Here is a 24,716-nt window from a genome sequence, read left to right as displayed (position 1 = left end):
CTAGCATAATTGTTAACAGAACAGTTGCAAATGATTGAAACATGCCAATATGCATATCAGCTAGACTACAGTTAACAAAGCTCAATTTTTATTTTCATACCATAATTAGGAAAACAGATCAAGCACAAATATGAATATATAATCATCTGTGTAGAAAGCAATATTGTAATACCACTAATTGAGATGTGTATAGTAATTTCCATAAAATAATCATCAAGTGTAAATCTGCTCAAGCATTTTTTCCTATTTAATCTTTCATTTGCTTAAGGCTTTTTTCTTTTTTTTTTAAGGTTTGCTTTCTTTTCCAGGATGAGGCCCAATTCTTCTTTCCCATTTTCCCATTCCTTAGAGAAGCAAACTCAATTAATTGTGTCAAACATATCTTATGGCTCTGCCTTTTATTTTTGTGTTATATTCAACTATGTACTTTTATTTTATTGGTAACAAAGAGTCACTGAGGATTCTTCCTTCAAAACAATGCATTTGAAATACCTGCAAAGGCTAGGGGGTGTTTGTGTGTCTTTTTTAAGAAAGCTAAAGTAGAAAAGGATTATTATTTGAGTTATTTTGTTCACTTTGTTCTGCCTCTAAAGGTGATGAATTAACATATTCAGCAGCTTGGTGGATACAGTGTAGGTTTAGGAGCAGAGTTTTCAGCTTCATTTATTCTTCGAGAAATTAGAGGCACCTCATTTTCTGCCTCAAAACTAATGTCTTTTAACTCTGGTAATGTCTCCCCTGTCATTGCACCTTCTTTATGTGCACTGTTCTCTTTATCTGGTTGAATATTTTGAACTTCTTTCAAATAATGCATATTACTGTTAATTTTAAGATCTATTTCACTACAAGGTAGTCTATTTTGGGTTTCATGGGAACTCATCATTCTTAAATCTTTAGTTGCCTCAACAGATTTTGAATCAAATAATACATGTTTTTCACTTTTTCCATTTTCCCAAGTTTGTTGCTTTTCTTCTCTGGTGCCATTTAAGGTCATCTGTGTGGTCCCAATTAACATACTAGAATTTGCCTTGCTTTCATCGAGCCTTTTTTTCTCATCTTTCCCTACTATTTTTATCTCCAGTGCTTCAGCTCCGTCATCTCTGGGCAATGCATTTATGCTGTCAATTCCTTTTTCACTACTGTTGGTTAGAGGCCAGATGGCTTGAGTACTCAGAGAGGTACTGATATCCTTGGGAAGCGCTATTCTATTTTGGTATGGAATAAAATTTGTCTTCATAAATGTTAAGTTGCCCTTGGATTGTGTCTGGGGAACAGGAGAGCAATCAAAAGTTTCTGTTTTAGGAAGTTTTGTTTCTACATCATTTCCCTCATCCATAATACAACTTTCCACAATTGGATGTGATATTTTGGGTTTTGTCATTAATGTTTTTTCATTTCCAAGTTGTTCGTGACTTGAGAGTTGCTCTGTATGTTTTAAGGTTTGCTTTTGATTTAAAGTATGTTCCCCATAGGTGTCAGTCCTGCAGATTTGATTCCCTAGGGACACAGAAAACTGGCTTAGCTCACTGCTCTTCAATTTGTCCTGCTCTATGTGTTCAGTGGGCTCTGTTGCCCCTTGGTCAGTAGCCCCCCTAGAATGGTGGGATGGTAAAACATCCCTTTCTGTGTTTTCCAAAGTTGCTGGTAAATAACTTGGGATGCCCATTACGATGCAAGCTGCACCTCCCACGTGCTCAGTTGAGAAGGAGGAGTGTGAATGCCCGTGTTCAGCAACAGTGGGTGTGGGCTGAGTCGGTGTTGATGGGTCTCCATCAGGAATATGACCAGTAGGGTGACAGGTGCCTTCCATAGAGCTCTGGTTGGCCACAGACAAGTCGTTAGCACTGAGCAGAGAAGGCTTTTTCATGTTTTTTCTGTAATATGGGATCTGCTTGGGGGCATGTTTGAGAGGCAACCTCTTTGCAGTGAATTTAACATAGTTGTTACTCTCTGACTGTTGGCGAAAATCTTCAGAGGGCTCAAGATTTACTCTGGCTTCTTTCTCAGAAGCTGTGGAGAATTTATCAGGAGGTAATGATATTCGTTTGAGTTTCTTTGGGAGATCTGGCAAGGATTTTTCTGGATGGACTCTGACTTTTCTAAAAGGGCTTAAATTTAATTTTATCCTTAAATTTTGTCCTTTAATTTTCCCTTTGAAGTCAGCTGGATTGGTTCTCTTCTTTTTCAGAATCTGTGGATCAGTAAGCCCCTTTCCTCCTTTGTTTCTCTCATGAGGGTTGCTACATTTTTTGAGATCCAAGTTGGTCAGGTTACTTTCATTTTTCTGCTCTTTCCAATTGCTTAATGTTTTGGATGACATCACCAAACTATTTTTTTCTATTAAATCAGGATGATGGAAGCTAACCTTCTTAGGGGAATATGTCTTCTTGATTTTTGTTGATAACCCTGATAACTCCATGTTGTTCTCACTCATGAGGAATTTTTCTATTGCTCTGTTAATTTGGATTTGCTCTTTCTTAGGCTTTGAACGTTTTCGACGATTTGGCTTTTCTTTCATGTAATCTTGAAATTGATCACAGGGCACATATTTACAGATAAGAGAATTGTTTGGCTGAAAATACCGAGGACTGCTCTGTGTTAAAAGTCCACAAGGATCATCATATTTTGATCTGTGTTTTTGTAAGATCCTTTGTACAGAGTGTTCCTCGGGCTCACAAGGCTTGGATGATGAGCCTGTAATAAAATGTCTCTGCCTGTGAGGTTGTAAGCCATTGTCTCCTTTTTCCATTGGAGGCTGCCATGATTCATTTGTTAAATGCTTTTCAAGACTTTCTCTTGCCAAGGTTGAAGCCGATGTTGCATATCTTCCACTAAATGTGTCACTGCTGATATCTGCTGAACAATAAACGCAGGAATTTAGCACTGAGCATAGTTTTATTACCCCAACCAAACAGATGCTTAGAAACCTTGTGAAAGGTACAAAAAGGACTCCTCTGATTATGGCAATTCTTGAGTATTTCCTTAATATTTTAGCCAAATTCTTAAGGGACATTTGGCAGTTTGGTGTGTTTGCAATGACACTCTTTATGGACACATTTTAATCAGTTGTGATTGATAGTGATGTGAAAGTTGTGGAATTAGAAATAAAAATTTTCATAGTTGTAAATCTTTAGATTAGTTGTCTGTTAGGTTAGCTTTAAATATGAATAATGTTTAAATTCTTTCCAAATAGCTATAGTAATTTTTTCTCAACTCATTTACCACTTGGAACTAAATCATTAGGAAAAACGTAATACAATATTGAGTAACAGTCAGGTTTCAAGTAAGACAACCTCAGAAGCAACAGATATACTTGTGATATTACTGGCTCCATTCACGTGGAGTCCATATCTATTTTACTTCACTTAATAGTGTATTCATTAAATATTTGTTAAATGAATGTGTTTTGGACTGTGGCCTGGTCTGTGTTGAAGACTTTTAAATGGTATACATTAATATAATATTAATGAACCATGTTAAATAATGTTAATGACAAAAATAATAGTAATAGTTCACCATTAATTGAGCATATACTAAGAGGTCAGCATTGTACAAAATAGTGTACATTCATTATTTCATTTAAGAGACCTGATCCATTGGATAAGTCCTATTATCCTATCACATTTACAAAGAAAGAAACAAGTTTAGAGAAGTTGAATATTCTCCCCCAGTCACATGTCAGCTAAATGATATGGGCAGAGTTTGACCCAGATCTATCTGATACTAGACGCTATCCTCTTCCACAATGCATATTAAATTTAAAATTACATCTTATCTGTGTTCTTTCTCTTGTTTTGTGAAATTGTTTTATCCAAAGAAAGAAGTATTTCTTGGAGCAATAGAAAGAAACAGGTGAAATAGCCCCAGCTTGCATCCAATTCTAATCTAAGATCTGCCTTCAACACTCAGAATGACCTTGGAGAAGTCATTAACTCACTGGATATCAGGAGATTAGACTAGATGGGAACTTTTTGCGGTTATAAAATTATTCTGGGGAGAGAATTTCTAGCCTTTATCATATTCTAAGACAGCTTCATGGCTCAAAGATAAATATTAAAAGTTTTTGGACCAGATCATCTCCAAAGTCTCCTCTACCCATGAAATACTGTAATTCTGTGTTTCTGACTTAGAAGGCCTAATCAGGGTGACAATGCCTCTTACAGACTTCTTTTTTAGAGCAGGTGTGGTCTTGACTGTTTTTCTGTTTTTCTGGATGCAGTACAATGCCTGGCATGTAGAATTTCAAGTCTTTCTTAAAGTGATTGTATTGATTTGACAAATTAGTGTTCTCTGTGTAAAACAAAAGACTGGGTTTTAAATGGTTAAGAGACCACATTCCCTTCAGTATAGGAGTTTCTCACAGAGATGCGAAGGCTCTGACAAAGCTAAAATGAAACATCTGCCTAAGGTATGATTCTATGGAAAGGTTAAGTGCTTATTCCTTTATAAAATAAAACTAATCTGATCGAGTTTCTACAGCAGATGTTTCCTTTCTTGGTCATTTCTCTTTTCAATCAAATCATGATGACCCCAAAACTGGTAAGATCTGAAGTGTGGGGTATGCAGTGGCATAAATTCACATCCTACTTTATATCACATATGAAACAACATACAATTTCATTCATTTCCAATTGTCCCTGAATCCTTAGGGCCAGATCCCCATGGTAAGAATTTCTTGGTGCAGCACCTCTGTCATTCATGTTCTGAGAGAAAGCTCTGCTTGTTGTAAACCAATTCAAATAAATGACAGGAACCTCTTTACAGAGCGGCTGTCAAAGTTTTCACCACTGAGCCTGAGAGCATTGCCTTACTATTCAGGGAGAAAAAGGAAGACATTTAATTCATTGCTTCCACCTAAATATTGACATCGCCCATGTACGGTGGGTAGTGTCACGGCCAGATTCACTTGGCTCCCAACGTGGGGCGATGAATTAAGTCCTGACTTTCCGTGAACTGGGAAGTTATCATCCCTGACAGCTCAGCAAGCATAGTGTGTGTCTTGACATCATTCCTGAAATGAATCACTAGCATTAGAAGGCCCATTCTTCTAACATGTCATGCTCTGGGAAGGTTGCTTACTGCAGAACTGGCATTAGAGCTCGACGGATGTTGGAACAGAAGCCAATACTCAGCCTCCCATAAATCTTAACAGCACTGTTGCTATTGAAAAGTCTTCTTTAAAAAAATTTGTTAGGTGTTGGGTCATGAAATTCACTTTCCAATGGGTACAAGATGTACTCTTAGTTCCTAAGTTTTGGAAGCATCCATGTACATCTCACTCTAAACACACATGTGCATACGTACACACAAAAATGCATGTCCAGTATCTTTAGGAGAAGAATGACCTAGTGCCATGGTGATTTTTATGGCATTACTCTTTCGAGGAAATCAAAAGAGAGATTTAAACCAAGTGGGACCCTGTCAAACAAGACGACTCACCTGTCGTTCTTGTTACATGCTGTGGCAGAGTTGGAGATTGGCCTTCCCCAGGCTCATGATCCCTCCAGCCTTCAACTCTCTGTAGACAATATCTTGTAAGTAAGCCAGCTTCATTAAAAGCTGCCATATTCCCAGAAGGCTCTGAACATCCTGACTGCAGCAATCTGCCACCAAAGCGGAAGAAATCGCTGTCCGCCCCACAGCCCTTCCCTTTCAGGTTTCTAAATGATCCATCAATGGCTGTGGAGCCAGAGGCCTGTACTGCTTGATGGCTGCTTTCCTGTGAAAGTGGCATTTCCTTTCTGGCCCCCACGATGGACATGACCTTTATCTCGTTTTCCTGAGTTAAGTGGCAGTTACAGTATCCCTGTGCGTGGTAATTTCTTGCCTCATGATCACACAGGGATTCATTGAAGGTTCTGCAAGGAAGGTTTTCTGATGTGTGTTCATTTGCTTTGCCTTGTTGAAGTTGCCAGTTAAATACAACTAAACCGAAGCAAGTGAGACCAACAGCTCCTGTGACAAATGGAGAGGCTATTAAAAGATAACATCATAGAAAGAAACATAAATCGTCAAATGTGAAATCCACAAGTACCAAGGATAATGGCATAGAGGGCACTGAAATGGGTGGGCGATCTATCACCATGTGGAAAATATCAGTTCAGATAGAGGCTATTTAATCAACATTGTTCTGTTTTCCAATTTGGATCTTTCTTTGTATCTATTAAAAATTAAAAGAAACAATACCATCTGGAATGTGTTTGACAGAAAAAGTTTTTTCATGGGCTGAAATTCATTCAAATTAAAATAATTCCTACATTAAAATTCTTTTCTGCCTAAGGGAAATGAAGCTTCCTATTTCTTAATCCCATAGTCAATAAAAATAGACAATGTTTAGCATATACCCTGAAATTCTAATATACAATAACCTCTTCCCCCAAAGTAAAAAAGATTCTACAAGCTATTGCCGTATTTTAATCATCCCTAAAGATTTATCCCCTACCTCAGAATACATCATTGGCTTCTATTAGTATAAAGGTCAAACTCCTTGGCATTCAAGACTCTAATTTGACCATAACCTTCCTTCCTAGCCTTATTTTTTAAGTTATTTTTCACATTCAAGCACTATGCTTCAGACTCTTCAATTCATTAGTCTTAAAATGTCCTTCTAAGCCTTTGTGTATTCTCTTACTCATGCTTATAATACTTTCTCCTATCTCTGCTTATTTGAATTTTATTTATCCTTTAAAATCTAAACCAATACCTCATGGTTTCTTGATAGTTTTGCTATTTTTTTTTTCATCTTGCAAATATCACCCCTTTCTATGAACTCCCACAATAAAATGATTGACATCTAATCTCAGAATTCCTGGTCATTACTGTCATTTCATGTTCTCTGTAGGCTAGTTTATCATCTAAATATATAGTAAAGGGCAATATTTCTCAGACTCAAATGTAGAGTCTAACCTGTTTCTGCCTCACAGTTTTTCATCTTGACAAATGGCATCCTCAGCCATTTAGATGCTCAAACCAAACTCTCAGTTACACCCAGCTCTTCCCCTGACACAGTGACTTCTTTTTCTTAGCACTTATAACAGTATAAAAGTTTTGTGTTCACTTATTCATTTGCTTGTTCACTGTCTGTCCTCCCCTGTTAGAATTAAGCACTGTGAGGAAATGGACTTTTTCAGTCTTGTTTGACATTGTATCTCCAGTGACCACAACACTGGCAGAGAGGAGGTACTCCAGAAATATTTATTGAATATTCTTAAGTAAACAGAAAAGAATTCTGTTTATGAGTTCTAATGATGAAAAGCACTGAGTGGTCTAATCTCACAAATCTCCAGACTGGTAATCAGGAGAACATGTTGTCAGTATAGACTGAATTTGGAGTTCTGTGTTCTACACCCAGCTTTATCTAGAACTTGCTGTGTGACCTTGGGCAAGTCAGTTGCCCTATAAACTCAGTTCCCTGAATCTGGAGATAAAGGTAGTGAATGAGATGTTATTTCTAGACTCTCTGATTGCACTTTGCCTGGTTCTCTCTATGGCAGATAACTTTAGTGAAAATGTGATGATATTTCTTTAAACTTTCAAGAAAAGAGAAGATATCAAGCATAGTTGCTTCATTTTTTCTGTTAAAGATGAAGACTAACCAAATAGAATATCACTTTCTGGTAAAAAAAAATAAAAATAAAAAACTGCTAACCTTTGTGTAGCTTACCAGATGTTAATGTTTTACACCTCATTTTAATTTATTTGACAACAATACACTCTTGGAGAATGTTATAACATATTGAAATAATGAAATCTCTAATAAAAACACAACATTTTTTTTTAAAAAAGTAGTAGCTGAAGTTAGGCCAGAACATTTTAATTGCAAGATCTTAGAGTCTGGGTTATTCCAAATAAAAGTTTTGATTTTTAAATGTCAAAAGTATGCAAATAATAAAATTTTAGACACATCTCTATATCTCTTACACGGAGTAAGAAAGCTCAGGCAGGATTCAAAGCTCTGTTCTGATACTTTTCTTGGGCACATTTGCCAACCTCTCTAAGCTTTATTGTTTCTCTTCTATCAAACAGGAATAATTAATACCACTCAGAGATGAAGTGAGACAATATACGTGACATGTTTAACACAGTTCTTTGACAGTGAGATTCAGTGAGTGGTCATTGTTATATATTATTGTGGTTATAATTGCTGGTGCTACAAAAGATCGGGATGGGGAATACATGTAAATCCATGGCTGATTCATGTCAATGTATGACAAAAACCACTACAATATTGTAAAGTAATTAGCCTCCAACTAATAAAAATAAATTTAAAAAAAAAAGTAGGCTTTGTATTGTCCTATTAGATCCTAGAAACCTCAGCTATTAGGGGGGGAAAGTCCAAAACAGATTATTAAGAGAATAGTTTGTATGACTAATGCAATTACTAAATCATAATAAAGGAAGAAAATACCTCAATTTTATTAAACAGATGATTCAACCATTGAAATGAAAGTACATATAATTTGATTATGGGATAAAGTTTCTCTGTAATTGTGTCCAAACAGTGAGGAGCCACTCACTCTCCCATTATTGATGCTAGAGCTATGTCTGTATCATGTTACCACTCAGGGATGGTCACTTTCTGTTAGTACAGAGAGCAAAAGCAGCAAATGAAGCTTGTAGGCAGTTTGAACCTGCTGTCAAGAAGATGGCTGAACTTTTATTGCCATGGGCATTGTTACTATTTTTAAAAAAAGTGTTCTAACAATCCTTCTGAGTTAGAAAAATGCGATATTAATGATAAAAATCTCGACGTACTGGAAATGTTACAGCTTCATGAAAGCTTTCTTTGTTTATCCTCCAGTTCACAGCATAGGAAGGGTCAAGAGGTTAGGTGCCAATTAGCCACTTATTAGTTTAAATTCACAGGATATGATTTTATGTATTCTTTGGAATTGGGGTGATTTATCCACAGTCAAAGAAGAAAATAAAATCAGAGGCCAAATTTTAGTTCTAAGTCTTCTTCCCACAATCTAGAGATACAGATTATTGGTCACGCTTTTGCTTTAGGAGGAGTAGCACCTTAAAAGGAGTAAATTGATATCAAAAGTCAGAGTTGTCTTAAAGATGAATCTCTCTTAAAAATAGCATCTGTAATAGTTAATCAATGAAGGGTACATTTTTCTGGTAATTTCACATGCTATAACTTAACAGGCATGTAATAATATTTATAATGTTAAGCTTCCTATCATTTTGATAAAACCTTTGGAATCTTCCAGAATTTTTATGTATCTCTACACTAATGCCGAGTTGTTAACTTAGAAAAATCTTTTCTAAAAATATATATCAAAAAAATACCTAGGAGATACTAAAAATTGTATCTATTGTAATATTTCCAAAGCAACGTCCTACAAAACACAAGTTCAATGAAAATTTCCTCTGTGGGGAAAAAAAGGTTAATGGTCAAATAAGTCTGAGAAATGCTCCACAGTATATCTTCCTCTTAGAGACTCATAATGTTTATTAGAAAAATAAAAGATATGAGAAATGCTGTGGTAAAGAAGCCTATTTCACTTTAATCCAGCATTGCTCAAATCTACTTGAACCTGACAACATATTGCTTATATATGCATCTCTTGGTATTTTTATTGGAATATCTATTAATTTTCCCCTTGAACTAGGATTCTATGATAAGAAACACATTTAAGGAAAAACTCTCTGTTGCCCTAGTGTTTTTGCCTTTTGTAGCAAATTTTTTCTTAGCACATAAAATTACTGAGATGGTTATACATTTTCTAAAACAATTTATCTTTCTGAAAGGATTTGAACTCACTTTCAAATGAATTTGATTACTGCTGGTGGTAGTTTCAGTATCTAGACCTGACACTGGTTTCCATCTATCCTGATTAAAAATATAAGTGTCAGGAGCTAAAAATCACCCCCCCCCCCACACACACACACACTTTTCATCACCATGGTTACCCACAAGTACAAAGGATCTCACCATGCACTGAAAGCATACAAACATCTAGAGAACTCAACAAACCTCACGCATATTTGGTCTTTGACTAATGACAATGAAACATTACACTACATCATAATGATATGTAATGAGATGTGATGATGAATAGTTTTAAACAATTAAAACTATTACAGAAAAAGTAAAGGGTTGAATGGTATCCTTTCCTTAGTCAGTTGGGAGTGGGTGTGGTAACGGGCCAAGTATATGAACAAGTTAGATAAACAGGAATTTTTTAAAAATTCAAAATCCCCAAATAGGTGGAAACCAAGGCACAGAGCAGCTAAATAACTTGCCCAAGTCACACAGCAAGTAAGAGCAGAACCAGGTTTCCAACCTGGGTAATCTAACTGTGGAGTTTGTACCCCTAATCATCACTTATTTGTTTTTGTTTAGTCCCTAGTTGTGTCTGACTCTTTTGTGACCCCTTGGACTGTAGTCCACTAGGCTCCTCTGTCCATGGGATTTCCCAGGCAAAAATACTGTAGTGGGTTACCATTTCCTTCTCCAGGGGCTCTTCCCAACCCAAGGATCAAACCTACATCTCCTGCATTAGCAGGTGGATTCTTTACCACTGAGTGAGGAGGGAAGCCCAATCATCACTTATACAAGCACTATAAGGCAGAACACACCTGACTGTCATTACAGCATCTCCCCCTATACTTGGTAAAGCCCACTGATTCTTACTACCACAGAGAGGCACACAGATATGAGTGCCTTGAAGAAAGAGACTAGGTCTCATGACTTTTTGAAACCCCTAATATCTTAATGAATGTATCAGTACGCATAAGTGAATGGATGACTGAAATATACGGTATTCCTTCATTACAGACAAGAAAACTAAATCTGAACAGCAAGTACTAAAGATCACAGTGCTAGTTATAACAGGACCAGAGCTCTTGGGACTTCCCAGGTGGCGCTAGTGGTAAAGAACCTGCCTGCCAGTGCAGATAAGTAAGAGATGCCGGTTTGATCTCTGGATTGGGAGGAGGAAATGGCAACCCACTCCAGTATTCTTGACTGGAGAATGCCATGGACAGAGGAGCCTGGTGGGCAATAGTCCACAGGGTCGCAAAGAGTCACACAGGACTGAAGCGACTTAGCACACACCCACACATGGACACAGAGCCCTTGAATTCTGGCTCAAGGCCCTTTCCTTTGTGTTAGGCAGATTCTTTGCAACAGGAAATTCTTGCAACCTATGCCAAATCAGCTAGCATCTTCCCACACTACTGACAATGTCCCTCTCCTACAAGCCCTGAAAAGGCTCCCCAGTTGCCAGAGAAAGGCATCATTTAGTGAGTTTCAAGAATATGGAGAAGAGCTGGGCACACTTCTCCCTGTCGTACCTGCAAAGCCAAGGACAGTCAGCAGGGCCACATCCTGCCCTAGGAGGAGGGGACTTCTGTCCTTTAGAACCAGAGTGAGGTTGGCAGCCTTGGAATCACAGTTGGTCTCAGACAGCCTTAGTACACTGTTTGTAGTTGCTGCAGCCATGGTGGACGGCTGACAACTTAGGTCCTTGGCATTCCTGAGCATGCGAGCAGAAGATTTTATGTAGTTTCTTAAGAATCGGGCAAGCGGGTAGAGATCACAAGTGCAGCTCCACTGGTTCTTATCTAAACTCAGAAGGATTAACTGCTTCAGGGGAGTAAAAACATCCGGCATGTGTGCCAACTTATTTCGGGAAAGGTCTACTTCCTGAAGTTGAGGCAGGGGCCGGAAGGCATCTTTCCCAATGAAGGAAATAAAATTGTCAGATAAATCCAGATGCCTGAGACTGTGGAGATGTGTGCCTCCAAAAGAACTGTCCGTCAGATTAGTGATCTGATTCCCATCCAGCTGGAGCCGGGTCAGGCCCCTGGTGTTTCGGAACCAAGACCCCTGCAGGGTGTGGAGGGCGTTGTGGCTGAGCGCCAGCACCTGCAGGCTGCGAAGCTTGCTGAAGGTATGATCGGTGAGCGAAGAGCTGGATATTCGGTTGTGACCCAGCAACAACGACCGCAGCTTTGAAAGGCTGTGCAAGGCATCTTCCCGAACATCCTCAATGCCATTTCTGCTCAAAGAGAGCAGGGCGAGATTAAACAAGAGGGACAGATTTGTACTCTCTATAGAGGAGAGATATCCATCAGTGATGATTAAAACCCTCGTGGTCACAGGGGCTGCTGTGGGGAAGAAAAGCACAGACTAGAAGCAAGTACACACACGTGGGAGGGGAGCACTGCGGAGAGCAGAGATAATCAATACCCTCTGAGCAATCTTATCACCTGGGTAAGAACAATAAACAAAATGAAAATGATCCTCTGATTTCTCAGTTTAAGGGGAAGGCAGCTCTTTATCAGAATGATGGATTTTTATATTCTTTGTTACCATGACATGTTTATTTGAGAAACCTAAACCCATCTGTTCCTTTAGATGTCAAATTTAATTCATTGTTTGGGATTATCATCATGGATTTTTTTTTTTTTTTTTTGGAAAGTGGCTTCTCAGGCTTTCTGTCTGTGAAGCTGTGTACCAACATACTCCAGCCCTGCTGGCCCAAGACAGATTCACTCAAAAGCTGAGCCTGTGTCTGAGTTCCTAACCAGTTTTCTTCTGCAAGCAATGTATATTTATACTGTAAAGCCAATCATCTTTTTTCTCAAACATAAAGGTGTGGGTTGGGATGGGGGAAGTGAGAAGGAGCGCTGGTTTCTGCTTTTTAGCTCCAGGCTAAAAGTCGGCAACTTGGTAAGGATCTATATTCTCCCCAGACAAGCCGAAGATCTGTCAGTGGGGTTCTCATTATAGTCTGGGCCATCCTGGCCTCCTGTCTAATATCTGTTCCCTCCAATGAAGTCCATCATGTGATGACAGGTGGTACTCAGGGCTTCCAACTGTTAAATCCCTTCACCATAATCACCCTGAGCTATCACTGCTCTGTCATTAGGAATCAAAGCATTTTAACTCAATAAAGATGTATTATAATCAAGAGTTATTGTAACACATCTTTATCATGCTAAAATTGTTTTGACTGCCAATGACAACGTCATAAGGATGGAAGAGTCCATTGTCCCTGGGAGGTCTACAGGTGATATTAGAACAATCAGCCATGGGGGAAGCAAATCATAATTCCCTTATGAAATTCAGACTACAGCACTGAAACAAAGAGGAAAAAAGAATGTAAAAGACAAAAGATTTCCACAGCGCCTTCTTTTGGAAGAATTGCTCTCATTTCTGTAGCAGTAGCAAGTCTGTGTCATGGGGTTTTTGTTTGGGGGGTGCTATTTTTTAGAATTTATTACTGATTATTTGAATTCTGTTAAGTCTGGCCAGGCTGGCATTTTGTTCCTTTCATCATTGTTTTTGATATGGATTGAGAGGTTTTTTTTTAAGGATCCTCAGTCCCCTAGAGATTTCTGACTCTGCGGGAGCAAGCTATTATTTCTGTCAGTTACTTCTTGTCTAGGACCAGACAGGCTCCACTCACAAGTCATCCATTTACTTCTCTGTGTTTATGAAATCTAACTTCACAAATGTGGCATTCTGTAAATGAGAAGGAAGATACAGAGTGCAGTGATGTAGATGAGCAATATTTGTTTCTTACAGACATCAGCTATCTCTGATCAAAAAAAAAATGTAGTGAAGTTTATTTGAGAGGATTGGAATTTAGTGTTTTTTAAGTGTTTTCTACACAGACTGGAAACAGTGTATGACCAACTAGCTGAAACTGTCTCTTCCCTGTCAGGAAGGACAATGCCATTTTCCTCTTAATTCTCATGGAGTCATAGGATTTTAGAAATGAAAGAACTCATTTTCTTCTACTCCATCTTAGATTCGTTTCTGAAATTTCTTGACTGGCAGAGTTTATAGCTTGTTTATCTCTTCTTGGATATAAGGATGTAAATCACATTCTCCTCAAATTTGTTAATAAGGTATCTTATTAAATTGTTGACTTAAGCAAGCAATATGTAATGAACACAGGCAGTGTATCTTGTTAGCATTTCTACAGCTCATTTACCACCAATAAAAAAAGACTACACTTTCAAAATTAGATTCACTTTGATAATAATCTGTTTTGCTGGTACATCACTTAATCTTACTAATGCTGAACAATTGCAGTTCAGGTTTATGATTCATTGATATTCCTTCCACCCTTTGGTAGGTTTCAAATCTGCACAAAGTATGGACAAAATATAATTAAAGTGATCTATTTTTTCATTTATTAAATAAGTGTGCAACTGACTGAAATGGTGGTATTCTTTTGTGATAGCAAGATATCTCAATTACCTCTAAAGGTCTTAAAACAGTTTTGGTTGAGACCACCAGGAACTAACAGGAAAATAAAATAATACTATCAATATTTAGCTACTAAAGAAGGCTTGCTCTTTAAAAATGTTTACCTCTTTCAGGCTGAGGCAAGAGATCAGTCAGTAGTACAAAGAAGAGCATAATAAGGAATTTTCCAAGTGCACTGAGCACTGATTTTTAGAGTGATCAGTTTTATTACCTACTATATAGGTTAGCTGGTGACAGAGAGTTACATCTTTGGAGCACACCACACACGACGCAGGGCAGGCTGCCACCAGCCGCAGCATGATGGCAAAGAGCATGAGCCATCCACCTGAAAGGAAAGTAGAGGGCAATGCACGTCATCATGTTGGCATTTATTTTCCAAGGATTTCAGTACATTCAGTTCAGGAGGCATTTTGGTGATTTCTCCTTTCTAATGAGCAACTTGAGTTCTCATATGGTGCCAGATAAATGGCAAGAATCCTTAATTTGAATAGAATTTAAACTGAACCATTATAAGGGACAAGGTATATTGGACAGTGCAGAGAAATATAGCTATGATTTGTAATAACTTTATTTTTAAATTAATTTATTTTAATTGAAGGCTGATTACTTTACAATATTGTGGTGGTTTTGCAATACACTGAAATGAATCAGCCACAGGTGCACCTGTGACCCCCATCCCGAACACCCCTCCCACCCCCCTCCCCATCCCATCCCTCTGGCTTGTCCCAATGCACCGGCTTTGAGTGCCCTGTTTCATGCATCAAACTTGGACTGGTCCTCTATTTCACATCTGGTAATATATATGTTTCAATGCTATTCTCTCAAATCATCCTACCCTCGCCTTCTCCCACAGAGTCCAAAAGTCTGTTCTTTATACCTGTGTCTCTTTTGCTGTCTTGCATATAGGGTCGTCATTACCATCTATCTAAATTCCATATATATGTGTTAATATATTGTATTGGTGTTTTTCTTTTTGACTTACTTCACTCTGTATAATAGGCTCCAGTTTCCTCCAACTCGTTAGAACTGATTCAAATGCATTCTTTTTAATAGCTGAGTAATATTCCATTATGTGTATGTACTGTGTAATAACTTTAAATGGAGTACAATCTTGCACTTCCCAGGTGGAGCTAGTGGTAAAAAACCTGCCTGCCAGTTCAGCAGACATAAGAAACATGGGTTCGATCCCTGGGTGGGAAGATCCCCTGGAGAAGGAAATGGCCACTCACTCCAGTACTCTTGCCTGGAGGATCCCCATGGCCAGAGGAACCTGGTGGGCTATAGACCATGGGGTCACAAAGAGTTGGACATGACTGAAGTGACTGAGCGCAAGTAGTTGCTTTACAATTCTGTACATAAAGTGAATCATCTATATGTATACATGTATCCCTTCCATCTGGGCCCTGCCTCCCGTCCCCATCCCACCCATCTAGGTCATCACAGAGCACTCAGCTGAGCTCCATGTGCTATACAGCAAGTTCCCACTAGCTATCTCTTTTACACGTTAGTATGTATCTATCAATGCTACTCTCATCCCACCCTTCCTTTCCCCCACTGTGCCCACCTGTCTGTTCTCTATGTCTTCATCTCTATCACTATCTTGTACACCTAAAACTAATATAATATTGTAAATCAACAGTGCTTCGGTAAATACATCTTCAGTTCAGTTCAGTTCAGTTGCTCAGTCGTGTCTGACTCTTCGCAACCCCATGGACCGGAGCTTTCCAGGCCTCCCTGTCCATCACCAACTCATGGAATTTATTCAAACTCATGTCCACTGAGTCGGTGATGCCATCCAACCATCTCATCCCCTGTCATACCCTTTTCCTCCTGCCTTCAATCATTCCCAACATCAGGGTCTTTACAAATGAGTCAGCTCTTCGCATCAAGTGGCCAAAGTATTGGAGTTTCAGCTTCCAACATCAGTCCTTCTAATGAACACTCAGAACTGATCTCCTTGGGAATGGATTGGTTGGATCTCCTTGCAGTCCAAGGGACTCTCAAGAGTCTTCTCCAACACCACACTTCAAAAGCATCAAGCATAGTTTGAAAGCATCAATTCTTCAGTGCTCAGCCTTCTTTATGGTCCAACTCTCACATCCATACAAGACTTCTGAAAAAACCGTAGCTTTGACTATACAGATCTTTGTCAGCAAAGTAATGTCTCTGCTTTTCACTATGCTTTCTAGGTTTGTCATAGCTTTTCTTCCAAGAAACAAGTGTCTTTTAATTTCATGGCTACAGTCAACATCTGTAGTGATTTTTGGCGGCACCCAAGAAAATAAAGTCTTCACTGTTTCCATTGTTTCCCCATCTATTTGCCATGAAGTGATGCCATATTTTACCATTATTTTGATACTTTTTTAGTCCTCCAATGAAAGAGTAACATCATTTGGATTTAATGTTCAAGAAAAGGCCATTCATTTCTAATGCATTTCCTGATTGGTTAAAAAAGGAAATTATAATAAAAATCCTCTCCCATACAAAAAGATAGTTTGAAAATAAAATGTAAATAAAATTTAAGACTAGTAATTCTATCATATTTTCAAGTATTTATTGAATACCTTCTGTTCACCAGCCACTCCTCAAGGCAGTAGCGATAGAATAATAAATGATAAATCCCTACCATCATTGGACAGTCCCAGGTAGCTCTAGTGGTAAAGAACCTCTCTACCAATGTAGGAGATGCAAGAGATGCAGGTTCAATCCCTGGGTCAGGAAGATGCCCTGGAGAAGGAAACAGCAACCCACTCCAATATTGCTATGAAGGGATATAAACAACAGACAAAAAGTATGCAATATGTATTAATATGTATTCAGTCATCTAATGGTAAGTTCTATGGAATAAAGGTCAATAATGGTAGACAAGGAAAAAAAAAAAAAAGTAACATTTGAACAAAGACCTGGAAAAGGTGATAGCTCTGGTCTATCCAGGTGGAAAGAATGAAAAAGGCAAAATCCCTGAAGGCATGGTATGCTCTTTTCTCAGGAGGTCAATGTGATCTGGTGTACAAGAGGAAGAGGACGCCAGGAAGTAGCAGGGGCAGGTTGTGCATGGCTTAGAGAGGAAAGCAAGGGCTTTGGGTTTTTTTATCGATATAAAATGAGAGTAATTGGAGGCTTTTTGAGTGGCATTACTTCATCTCTAGTATATTTTTAAAATGATAATTTTGGCTATCATGTTGTTTACTACAGCTTTGTAATACAGTTTTGTATCAGGGAGCATGATACCTTCAGCCGTGTTCTTTAGATTGCTTTGACTTTCGGAGTCTTTTGTGCTTTCATAACAATTTTAGGATTGTTTGCTCTATTTCTGTGAAAAATGTCATTATAATTTTGATGGAGATTGCATTGCATCTGTACATTGCCTTAAGTAGTATGGATATTTCAACATTATTCATTCTTTCTCTCCATGAGCATAGAACATCTTTCCATTTATTTCTGTCTTCCATTTCTTTCTTCAGTATCATATAGTTTTCAGTGTACAGGTCTTTCACCTCCTTGGTTAAATTTACTTCTAGGTATTTCATTCTTTTTGATGTAATTATAAAGGAGATAGTTTTTGTTATTTCTCTTTCTAATAGCTTATTAATAGCATAAAAGGCAAAACAGGATTTTGTATATTGATTTTTATATTCTGCAACTTTACTGCATTTGTTTATTAGTTCTAAGAGTTTTTTGGTGGAGTCTTTAGGGTTTTCTATATCAAGTCATCCACATATAGTGAGTTGTACTTACTTTCTCCTTTCCAAGTCGGATGCCTTTTATTTCTTTTTCTTGACTAATTGATATAACTAGAACTTCCAATACTATATTGACAAGAGTGGGCATCCTTGTCTTATTCCTAATCTTAAAAGGAAAATCTTTCAATATTTCACTATTGAGTATGATGGTAGCTGTGGATTGGCTACCATGTTGAGAACACACATTCTTAATAGGCAGACATTAGAAGCAGCAAAAGCAACTAGAATGAAATTATAATAGTACTAGCAAAAGATGATGGTAAGGATAAGAGGTAGTCAGATTCTGTATAATTCTTTTTGTTATCATGATGCAATTTAATGTAACAAATTTAAGGTCAACTAAACTGTTCTGTGCAATGGAACATGCTAGGTATACAGGAGTAAACAGACCTTTGCTTACCCTCAAATCATGTTTCAGCTAGTGATATAGATGTGTAAATATCCAGTTTTAACACAGAAAGAATTTTAAAAATATAAGTGAAAGTGAAAAAATCTAAGTGAAAGATATGCGCATTTGAATGCAGAGTTCTAAAGAACAGCAAGGAGAGATAAGAAAGCCTTCTTCAGTGATCAGTGCAAAGAAATAGAAGAAAACAATAGAATGGGAAAGACTAGAGCTCTCTTCAAGAAAATCAGAGATACCAAGGGAACAATTCATGCAAACATGATCATGAATGTTGTCTGTTAGAACCTAACAGAAGCAGAAGATATTAAGAAGAGGTGGCAAGAATACACAGAAGAACTGTACAAAAAAGATCTTAATGACACAGATAACCACAGTGGTGTGATCACTCACTCTTAGAGCCAGACATCCTGGAATGTGAAGTCAAGTGATCCTTAGGAAGCATCACTACGAACAAAGCAAGTGAAGGTGATGGAATTCCAGTTGAGCTATTTCAAATCCTAAAAGATGACACTGTGAAAGTACTACGCTCAATATGCCAGCAAATTTGGAAAGCTCAGCAGTGGCCACAGGACTGGTAAAGGTCAGTTTTCACCCTGATCCCAAAGAAAAGCAATGCCAAAGAGTGGCAATGCCAAAGGATGCTCAAACTACCACATGCTAGCAAAGTAATGCTCAAAATTCTCCAAGCCAGGCTTCAACAATTCATAAACCATGAACTTCCAGATGTTCAAGCTGGATTTAGAAAAGGCAGAGGAACCAGAGATCAAATTGCCAACATCCACGGGATCATTGAAAAAGTACGACAGTTCCAGAAAAACATCTATTTCTGCTTTATTGACTACCTCAAAGCCTTTGACTGTGTAGGTCACAACAAACTGTGGAAAATTCTTCAAGAGATGGGAACACCAGACCACCTGACCTGCCTCCTGAGAAATCTGTATTGGTCAAGAAGCAACAGTTGGAATTGGACATGGAACAACAGACTGGTTCCAAATAGGGAAAGGAGTATGTCAAGGATGTATATTGTCACCCTGCTTATTTAACTTCTATGCAGAGTACATCATGAGAAATGCTGGGCTGGATGAAGCACAAGCTGGAATCAAGATTGCCGGGAGAAATATCAATAACCTCAGATATGCAGGTGACACCACCCTTATGGCAGAAAGTGAAGAACTAAAGAGCCTCTTGATGAAAGTGAAAGAGGAGAGTGAAAAAGTTGGCTTAAAGCTCAACATTCAGAAAACTAAGATCATGGCATCTGGCCCCATCACTTCATGGCAAATAGATGGGGAAACAGTGGAAACAGTAACAGACTTTATCTTGGGGGGCTCAAAATCACTGCAGATGGTGACTGCAGCCATGAAATTAAAAGGTGCTTATTCCTTGGAAGAAAAACTACAACCAAACTAGACAGCAAGTTAAAAAGCAGAGACATTACTTTGCCAGCAAAGGTTTATCTAGTCAAAGCTATGGTTTTTCCAGTGGTCATGTATGGATGTGAGAGTTGGCCTATAAAGAAAGCTGAGCCCTGATGCTTTTGAAGTGCGGTGTTGGAGAAGACTCTTGAGAGTCCTTGGACTGCAAGGAGATCCAACCAGTCCAATCTAAAGGAAATCAGTCTTGAATGTTCATTGGAAAGGCTGATGCTGAAACTAAATTTACTCCACCACTTTGGCCACCTGGTACGAAGAACTGACTCATCGGAAAAGACTCTGATGCTGGGAAAGATTGAAGGCAGGAGGAGAAGGGGACGATAGAGGATGAGATGGTTGGATGGCATCACCAACTCTAAGGATGTGAGTTTGAGTAAGCTCCGGGAGTTGGTTATGGACAGGGAAACCTGGAATGCTGCAGTCCATGGGGTCACAAACAGTCAGACACGACTGAGCAACTGAACTGACTGAACTGAAGTGAAAGTGAAAAATTATTTTCTGAAATCCTTGGATACTTTCAAAAAAGATGTGTCTTGTAAGTTGGACTTGAAGAGGGCAAAGGTTTCCACAGGCAGAGAATGTGAGTTAGATAATTCTAGACTGAAAAAGATGGTAAGAACAATGTTCTGCACTGAGCAGAAGATCTAAGTTCCCTTCTTTCAGCCTCCCTGGACTGCTTAGGGTCTGCCCTATGCATATGTGTTTCAGAGGTCAGCCAGAGAATTAGGCAGAGTTTACATACAAATGGGCTTCCCACGTGGCCATAGTGGTAAAGAAACCACCTGCCAGTGAAGGAGACATAAGAGGCAGGGTTTCAATCCCTGGGTAGGAAAAATTCCCTGGAGGAGGTCATAGCAACACACTCCGGTATTCTTGCCTGGAGAATCCCATGAGCAAATGGAGCCTGGCATGCTACAGCCCATGGGGTCGCAGAAAGTTGGACACAACTGAAAGACTTGACATGCATGCATGCAAATCCAAATAATGGGGCTCCCTCTCCCAGACCCTTTTCTTCCATGATTTCCCCTCATTTTTAGTGCTAATAAAGAGGATTTTAGGTTGCCCCCCTGCCAAGATTCCTGCCCCCTGGTATATATGCCAGGAATAACTCCCTTCATTTGAGTGTGGGTAGAATCTATGCATATGATGAGCAATTAAGCACATAATTATGTTTTCTAATATGACAAAACAAAGATTATTCTGTGTAGGTGTGACCTACTCAAATGACCCCCTTTAAAAGCAAAGGATTTTTCTTCAGTTGGTTACAGGGGGCAAAGTTTAGAGACACATGTCCTTGCTGGCCAGAAAGAAAGCAAATGGATATGTTGTGAACTGTTTATAGGGGCTGTGTGGCAGGGAGCTGTGGGCATCCTCTGGAAGCTGACAGTCACCCCTGAACAACAGTTGGCAAGAAAATAAGGACCTGAGTCATACAACCACAAGGAAATGAGTTCTTCCAGTACCAGCAAGCTGGGAAGAGACTCAGATGATATTCACAGAGTGCACTGATGCCATAATTTCAATCTGTTGAGGCCCCGAGCAAAGGACCCAGTTAACCTGTACTAAACTCTGACCCACAGAAACTGTGAGCTAATAAATTGGCATTATTTTGAACCACGGCATTTTTGATAATTTGTTATACAACTTTATGTGTGCTCAGTTGTTTCCAACTCTTTGCAACCCCATGGACTGTAACCTGCCAGGCTCCTCTGTCAATGGGATTTTTCAGGCAAGAATACTGGAGGGGGTTGCCATTGCCTACTCCAGGGGATCTTCCCAACCCAGGGATCAAACTTTCATCTCCTGTGTCTTCTGCATTGGTAGGCAGATTCTTTACCACTGAGCTACCTGTGAAGTGATGCAAAAAACAGAAGGAAGAATTATCCTGAGAGTAATGTCCTTGAGTAGATTAGCAGGGATAAGATCTAGCACACAGTGAAGGAACTGCCCTCAGATAGAATCTGGCAAAGTTCATCTATAGAAAAGGAAGTGAAGGCAGATTATGTAAGTTTAGACATAGGTAGGTGGTTGAAATAGTAGTAGGAGCTATAGGTTTGAGGAAAGAGGAGAAGGTGCAAAATAGCCACCTAGAGTGTGAACAAGAATGAGCTGGGAATAAGAAATAGGCTCTCTGAGCAGTACTAAGGGTCCACTTCAGATTAGAGGGTCATAATTTTGAAATAAGATCTGACAGGATGATTTAATCAAGACTAGGATTTTTCCAATTGTGTACAATCACACAATAGGGCAAGGGAGTTGAGGCTGTGTGGAGAGGAGTGGTTATGATTGTCAATGAAATCCAAGCTAAACCAGGGAGGAAATGATGGTGAAAAGACGGGAACAGCAACAGAAAGTAGGGAGACAGATTAGATGATAGATAGAAGATAGAGCAATATTAGCAAGAATAAGGCTTTTAAGGCTGAGTAATACACACACACACACACACACACACACACTATATATATATATATATATATGTATATATATATATATATATATATACATAAATATGTATATACACATGGGTGTTGGTTTATTGCACTGTTTTCTTCTGCTTTAGGGTATATTTGAAAATCATCACAATAAAAAGCAAAGCAGGTTGAGGTGGTTTATGTGGTCAAAGTTTGCTGGAGTCAGGGTTCTGGAAGAAATGAGCTAGATAGGAAGGAGACAGAGCCCTGAGAGTGATCTAATGGAAAGTGTGAGGTGGAATAGCTCGGAGAAGTTGCAAGCATTGCTAGTAATAGAGTCTAGGGTATGAATGACCAGCGAGCTAATTAACTAAAGGAAGGTAGAGGGTAAGATCATCGCAGAAGAGGAGACAAAGGAACCGGGAAGTCAGGGGTCACCTTTGTGATTATCTGCTTGGATAATAAAAACACTGAGAGTCATGCTGGAGAGCTTGACAGTGAGCCAGATGCAAAATCTTTGAACAAAGGAGAGTAGCTCTGTGGAAAAGCTTGATAAACTGGTGGCTTTTCGAGGAGAAGCCATTTGGAATTTGCAAAGTCAGTGAGAAAGACACAGACCACAGCTTACCCCACTAGCACCCGCACACTCCTGGAGGTACAGGAACGTGTAAGAGAAAGCAGCTTCCTCTTGGAGAGCTCCGGGGGAGGCAGTGTCCTCAGGGGAGGGCTAGATATTAAGGGAGAAATTGTCCTACTAAGAATCTAAATTAGTTGGTTACAGTACCTGAATGTTAAATTGGGCTATCCACCTCCTGGCAGTGAAAGTTTCATAAAGGGAGAAATGATAGGTTATGTAGTCCTTAGGACCTGACAAAAGGAGGCATATAATTTCTTCAAAAGAGACCGACGTTTTCTAAAATCCCAAGAATTTTTTCCCCAGATCTATGCTCGCTTATATATCCCTAGCAACTAGAACAAAGCTTACAGTATAATCAGAATACAAGAACTGTTTATTTAACCAAACTCATCTGACAGGAAGATTCATAGTAGACAATACCTTTAATGACAGTTTTTAAAGATAAAAAGCTTATCTTAACCTCTAAAGTAGGGCATAGTCATGGGGTTGCTATTGATCATAGTCTTGATTCTGAGATGCTATTTTCAAAAGTGAACCTAAGTATAAAATTAGCTATAGCAGTCCTTTCCTTACAGACACATTGTACAGTGTATTATAAGGCACAGAGATAGTTAATAATTTTTAGTATTCACTTTTATTCTTTCATTTTGAAGAGGAAAACCTGCCATTTAAAAGCATGCAAAGCTAATTAAAGCTTTTCCACTATTTCATTATCTGAATGTTGTTGCAAATTCTGACTTAAAACTCTTATCAGAGGGAGACTCAACATTCCTCCCTGAACAGCAAATGAACATTCAATTAACACTTCAATACAAGTGTATTTTAAATAAAAATATACTTGATGGTTAATCTCATTCTTTATACATGCAAATACTAAATTTTAAAATCCAAAGAGAGCTGCCTCCTTTTTATTCTTTGGGGAAAAAAAGTCTTTTCTTTATTTACAGGGAAGACCTGAATTTTCTGAAGTTGTTAGCAAGTTAGAAGAGTGTCTCTGCAACATCGAGGTAAGAAATTTACCTTCTGAAATATGTCCATTAAAAAGGCTTGGATACACAGATTTCTTGGGGGATGGATGTTGCTTGTACTTATGGAAAGAATATAAGTGTGAGTGTCCATAACTCCATTTATATTCTTACCCTGTCACTTAAGTTGTAATAACTGCATCTATAGGGACAAAGGCAAATTCAGAGTGAATTTGGGCTCTTCCAACAAATGATCAGGCAAGCAAATGCACATGGGTATGCATAATTTTAAAAACTGATAAGTAAAAAGTTTAAAATATAACAAATATGTTAGAAGATGATTTAAATCAATTTTTGTATATAAAAATTCTTACATACAATGAAATGTAAGCTAAAACATTAAGCCATTGTCCATTTATGTTCAGTAAGTACAGAAAAAAATTGTTACTAAAATTAGCACGTAAGTTAATCGGGAGGCATTGCTTGTATACCACACATATGTTGCATAAAGTGATAGTGTTGGTAATGAGGCTAATGGAATTTTCTTTCCTTAATATTAAGGAGCTGTTTGCTTTAATTTTCTCTATAATTGCCTTAATCTTCTATACACCCGTTCAGGAGATAGTATTTGAAAATAGGCAAGGGAACTGAAACGTGAGCACTAATTCAAAAATAATAATATATTCCCCAATGCAGGTAAGTGCTACAAGAGAGGAAGATGGACATTACACATACAGGCGCATGTATAAATGAGTGTATGAAGGGAAGGGGCAAAAATAGAGAAAGATGGAATCAACCTGAGATTGCACAACTAAATCCCAAAGTGAAACCATCCAACAAAAGTTGTCTTTTTTAAAAATTTTAGCCAAGAGTGATCGGAATGCAATC

The 24,716-nt window shown here is 38.5% G+C and overlaps 2 protein-coding genes across 2 annotated transcripts in view; one reads left to right on the top strand and one right to left on the bottom strand.

Moving 5' to 3' along the window:
* TNNI3K (TNNI3 interacting kinase) overlaps positions 1 to 24,716 on the top strand; it is a 318,691-nt gene that overhangs the window by 228,918 nt on the left and 65,057 nt on the right. The window contains exon 22 of the mRNA XM_061121609.1: positions 23,811 to 23,870. Coding sequence (XP_060977592.1) covers positions 23,811 to 23,870 — 60 coding nt within the window. The remainder of the gene's footprint in view (positions 1 to 23,810; positions 23,871 to 24,716) is intronic.
* Positions 611 to 14,532, bottom strand: LRRC53 (leucine rich repeat containing 53). The gene is made up of 4 exons (XM_061120001.1): positions 14,445 to 14,532; positions 11,305 to 12,120; positions 5,440 to 5,955; positions 611 to 2,853 (listed from the first exon to the last, which is right to left on the bottom strand). Exons 1-4 carry the CDS (start codon positions 14,530 to 14,532, stop codon positions 611 to 613), a joined length of 3,663 nt encoding a protein of 1,220 aa, XP_060975984.1.

The sequence above is a fragment of the Dama dama genome, chromosome 20 (genome assembly GCF_033118175.1).
Source record: "Dama dama isolate Ldn47 chromosome 20, ASM3311817v1, whole genome shotgun sequence".
Classification (NCBI taxonomy): domain Eukaryota; kingdom Metazoa; phylum Chordata; class Mammalia; order Artiodactyla; family Cervidae; genus Dama; species Dama dama.
Note: the sequence above shows the minus strand (reverse complement) of the source record. Positions and strands in the feature narration are given on the sequence as shown.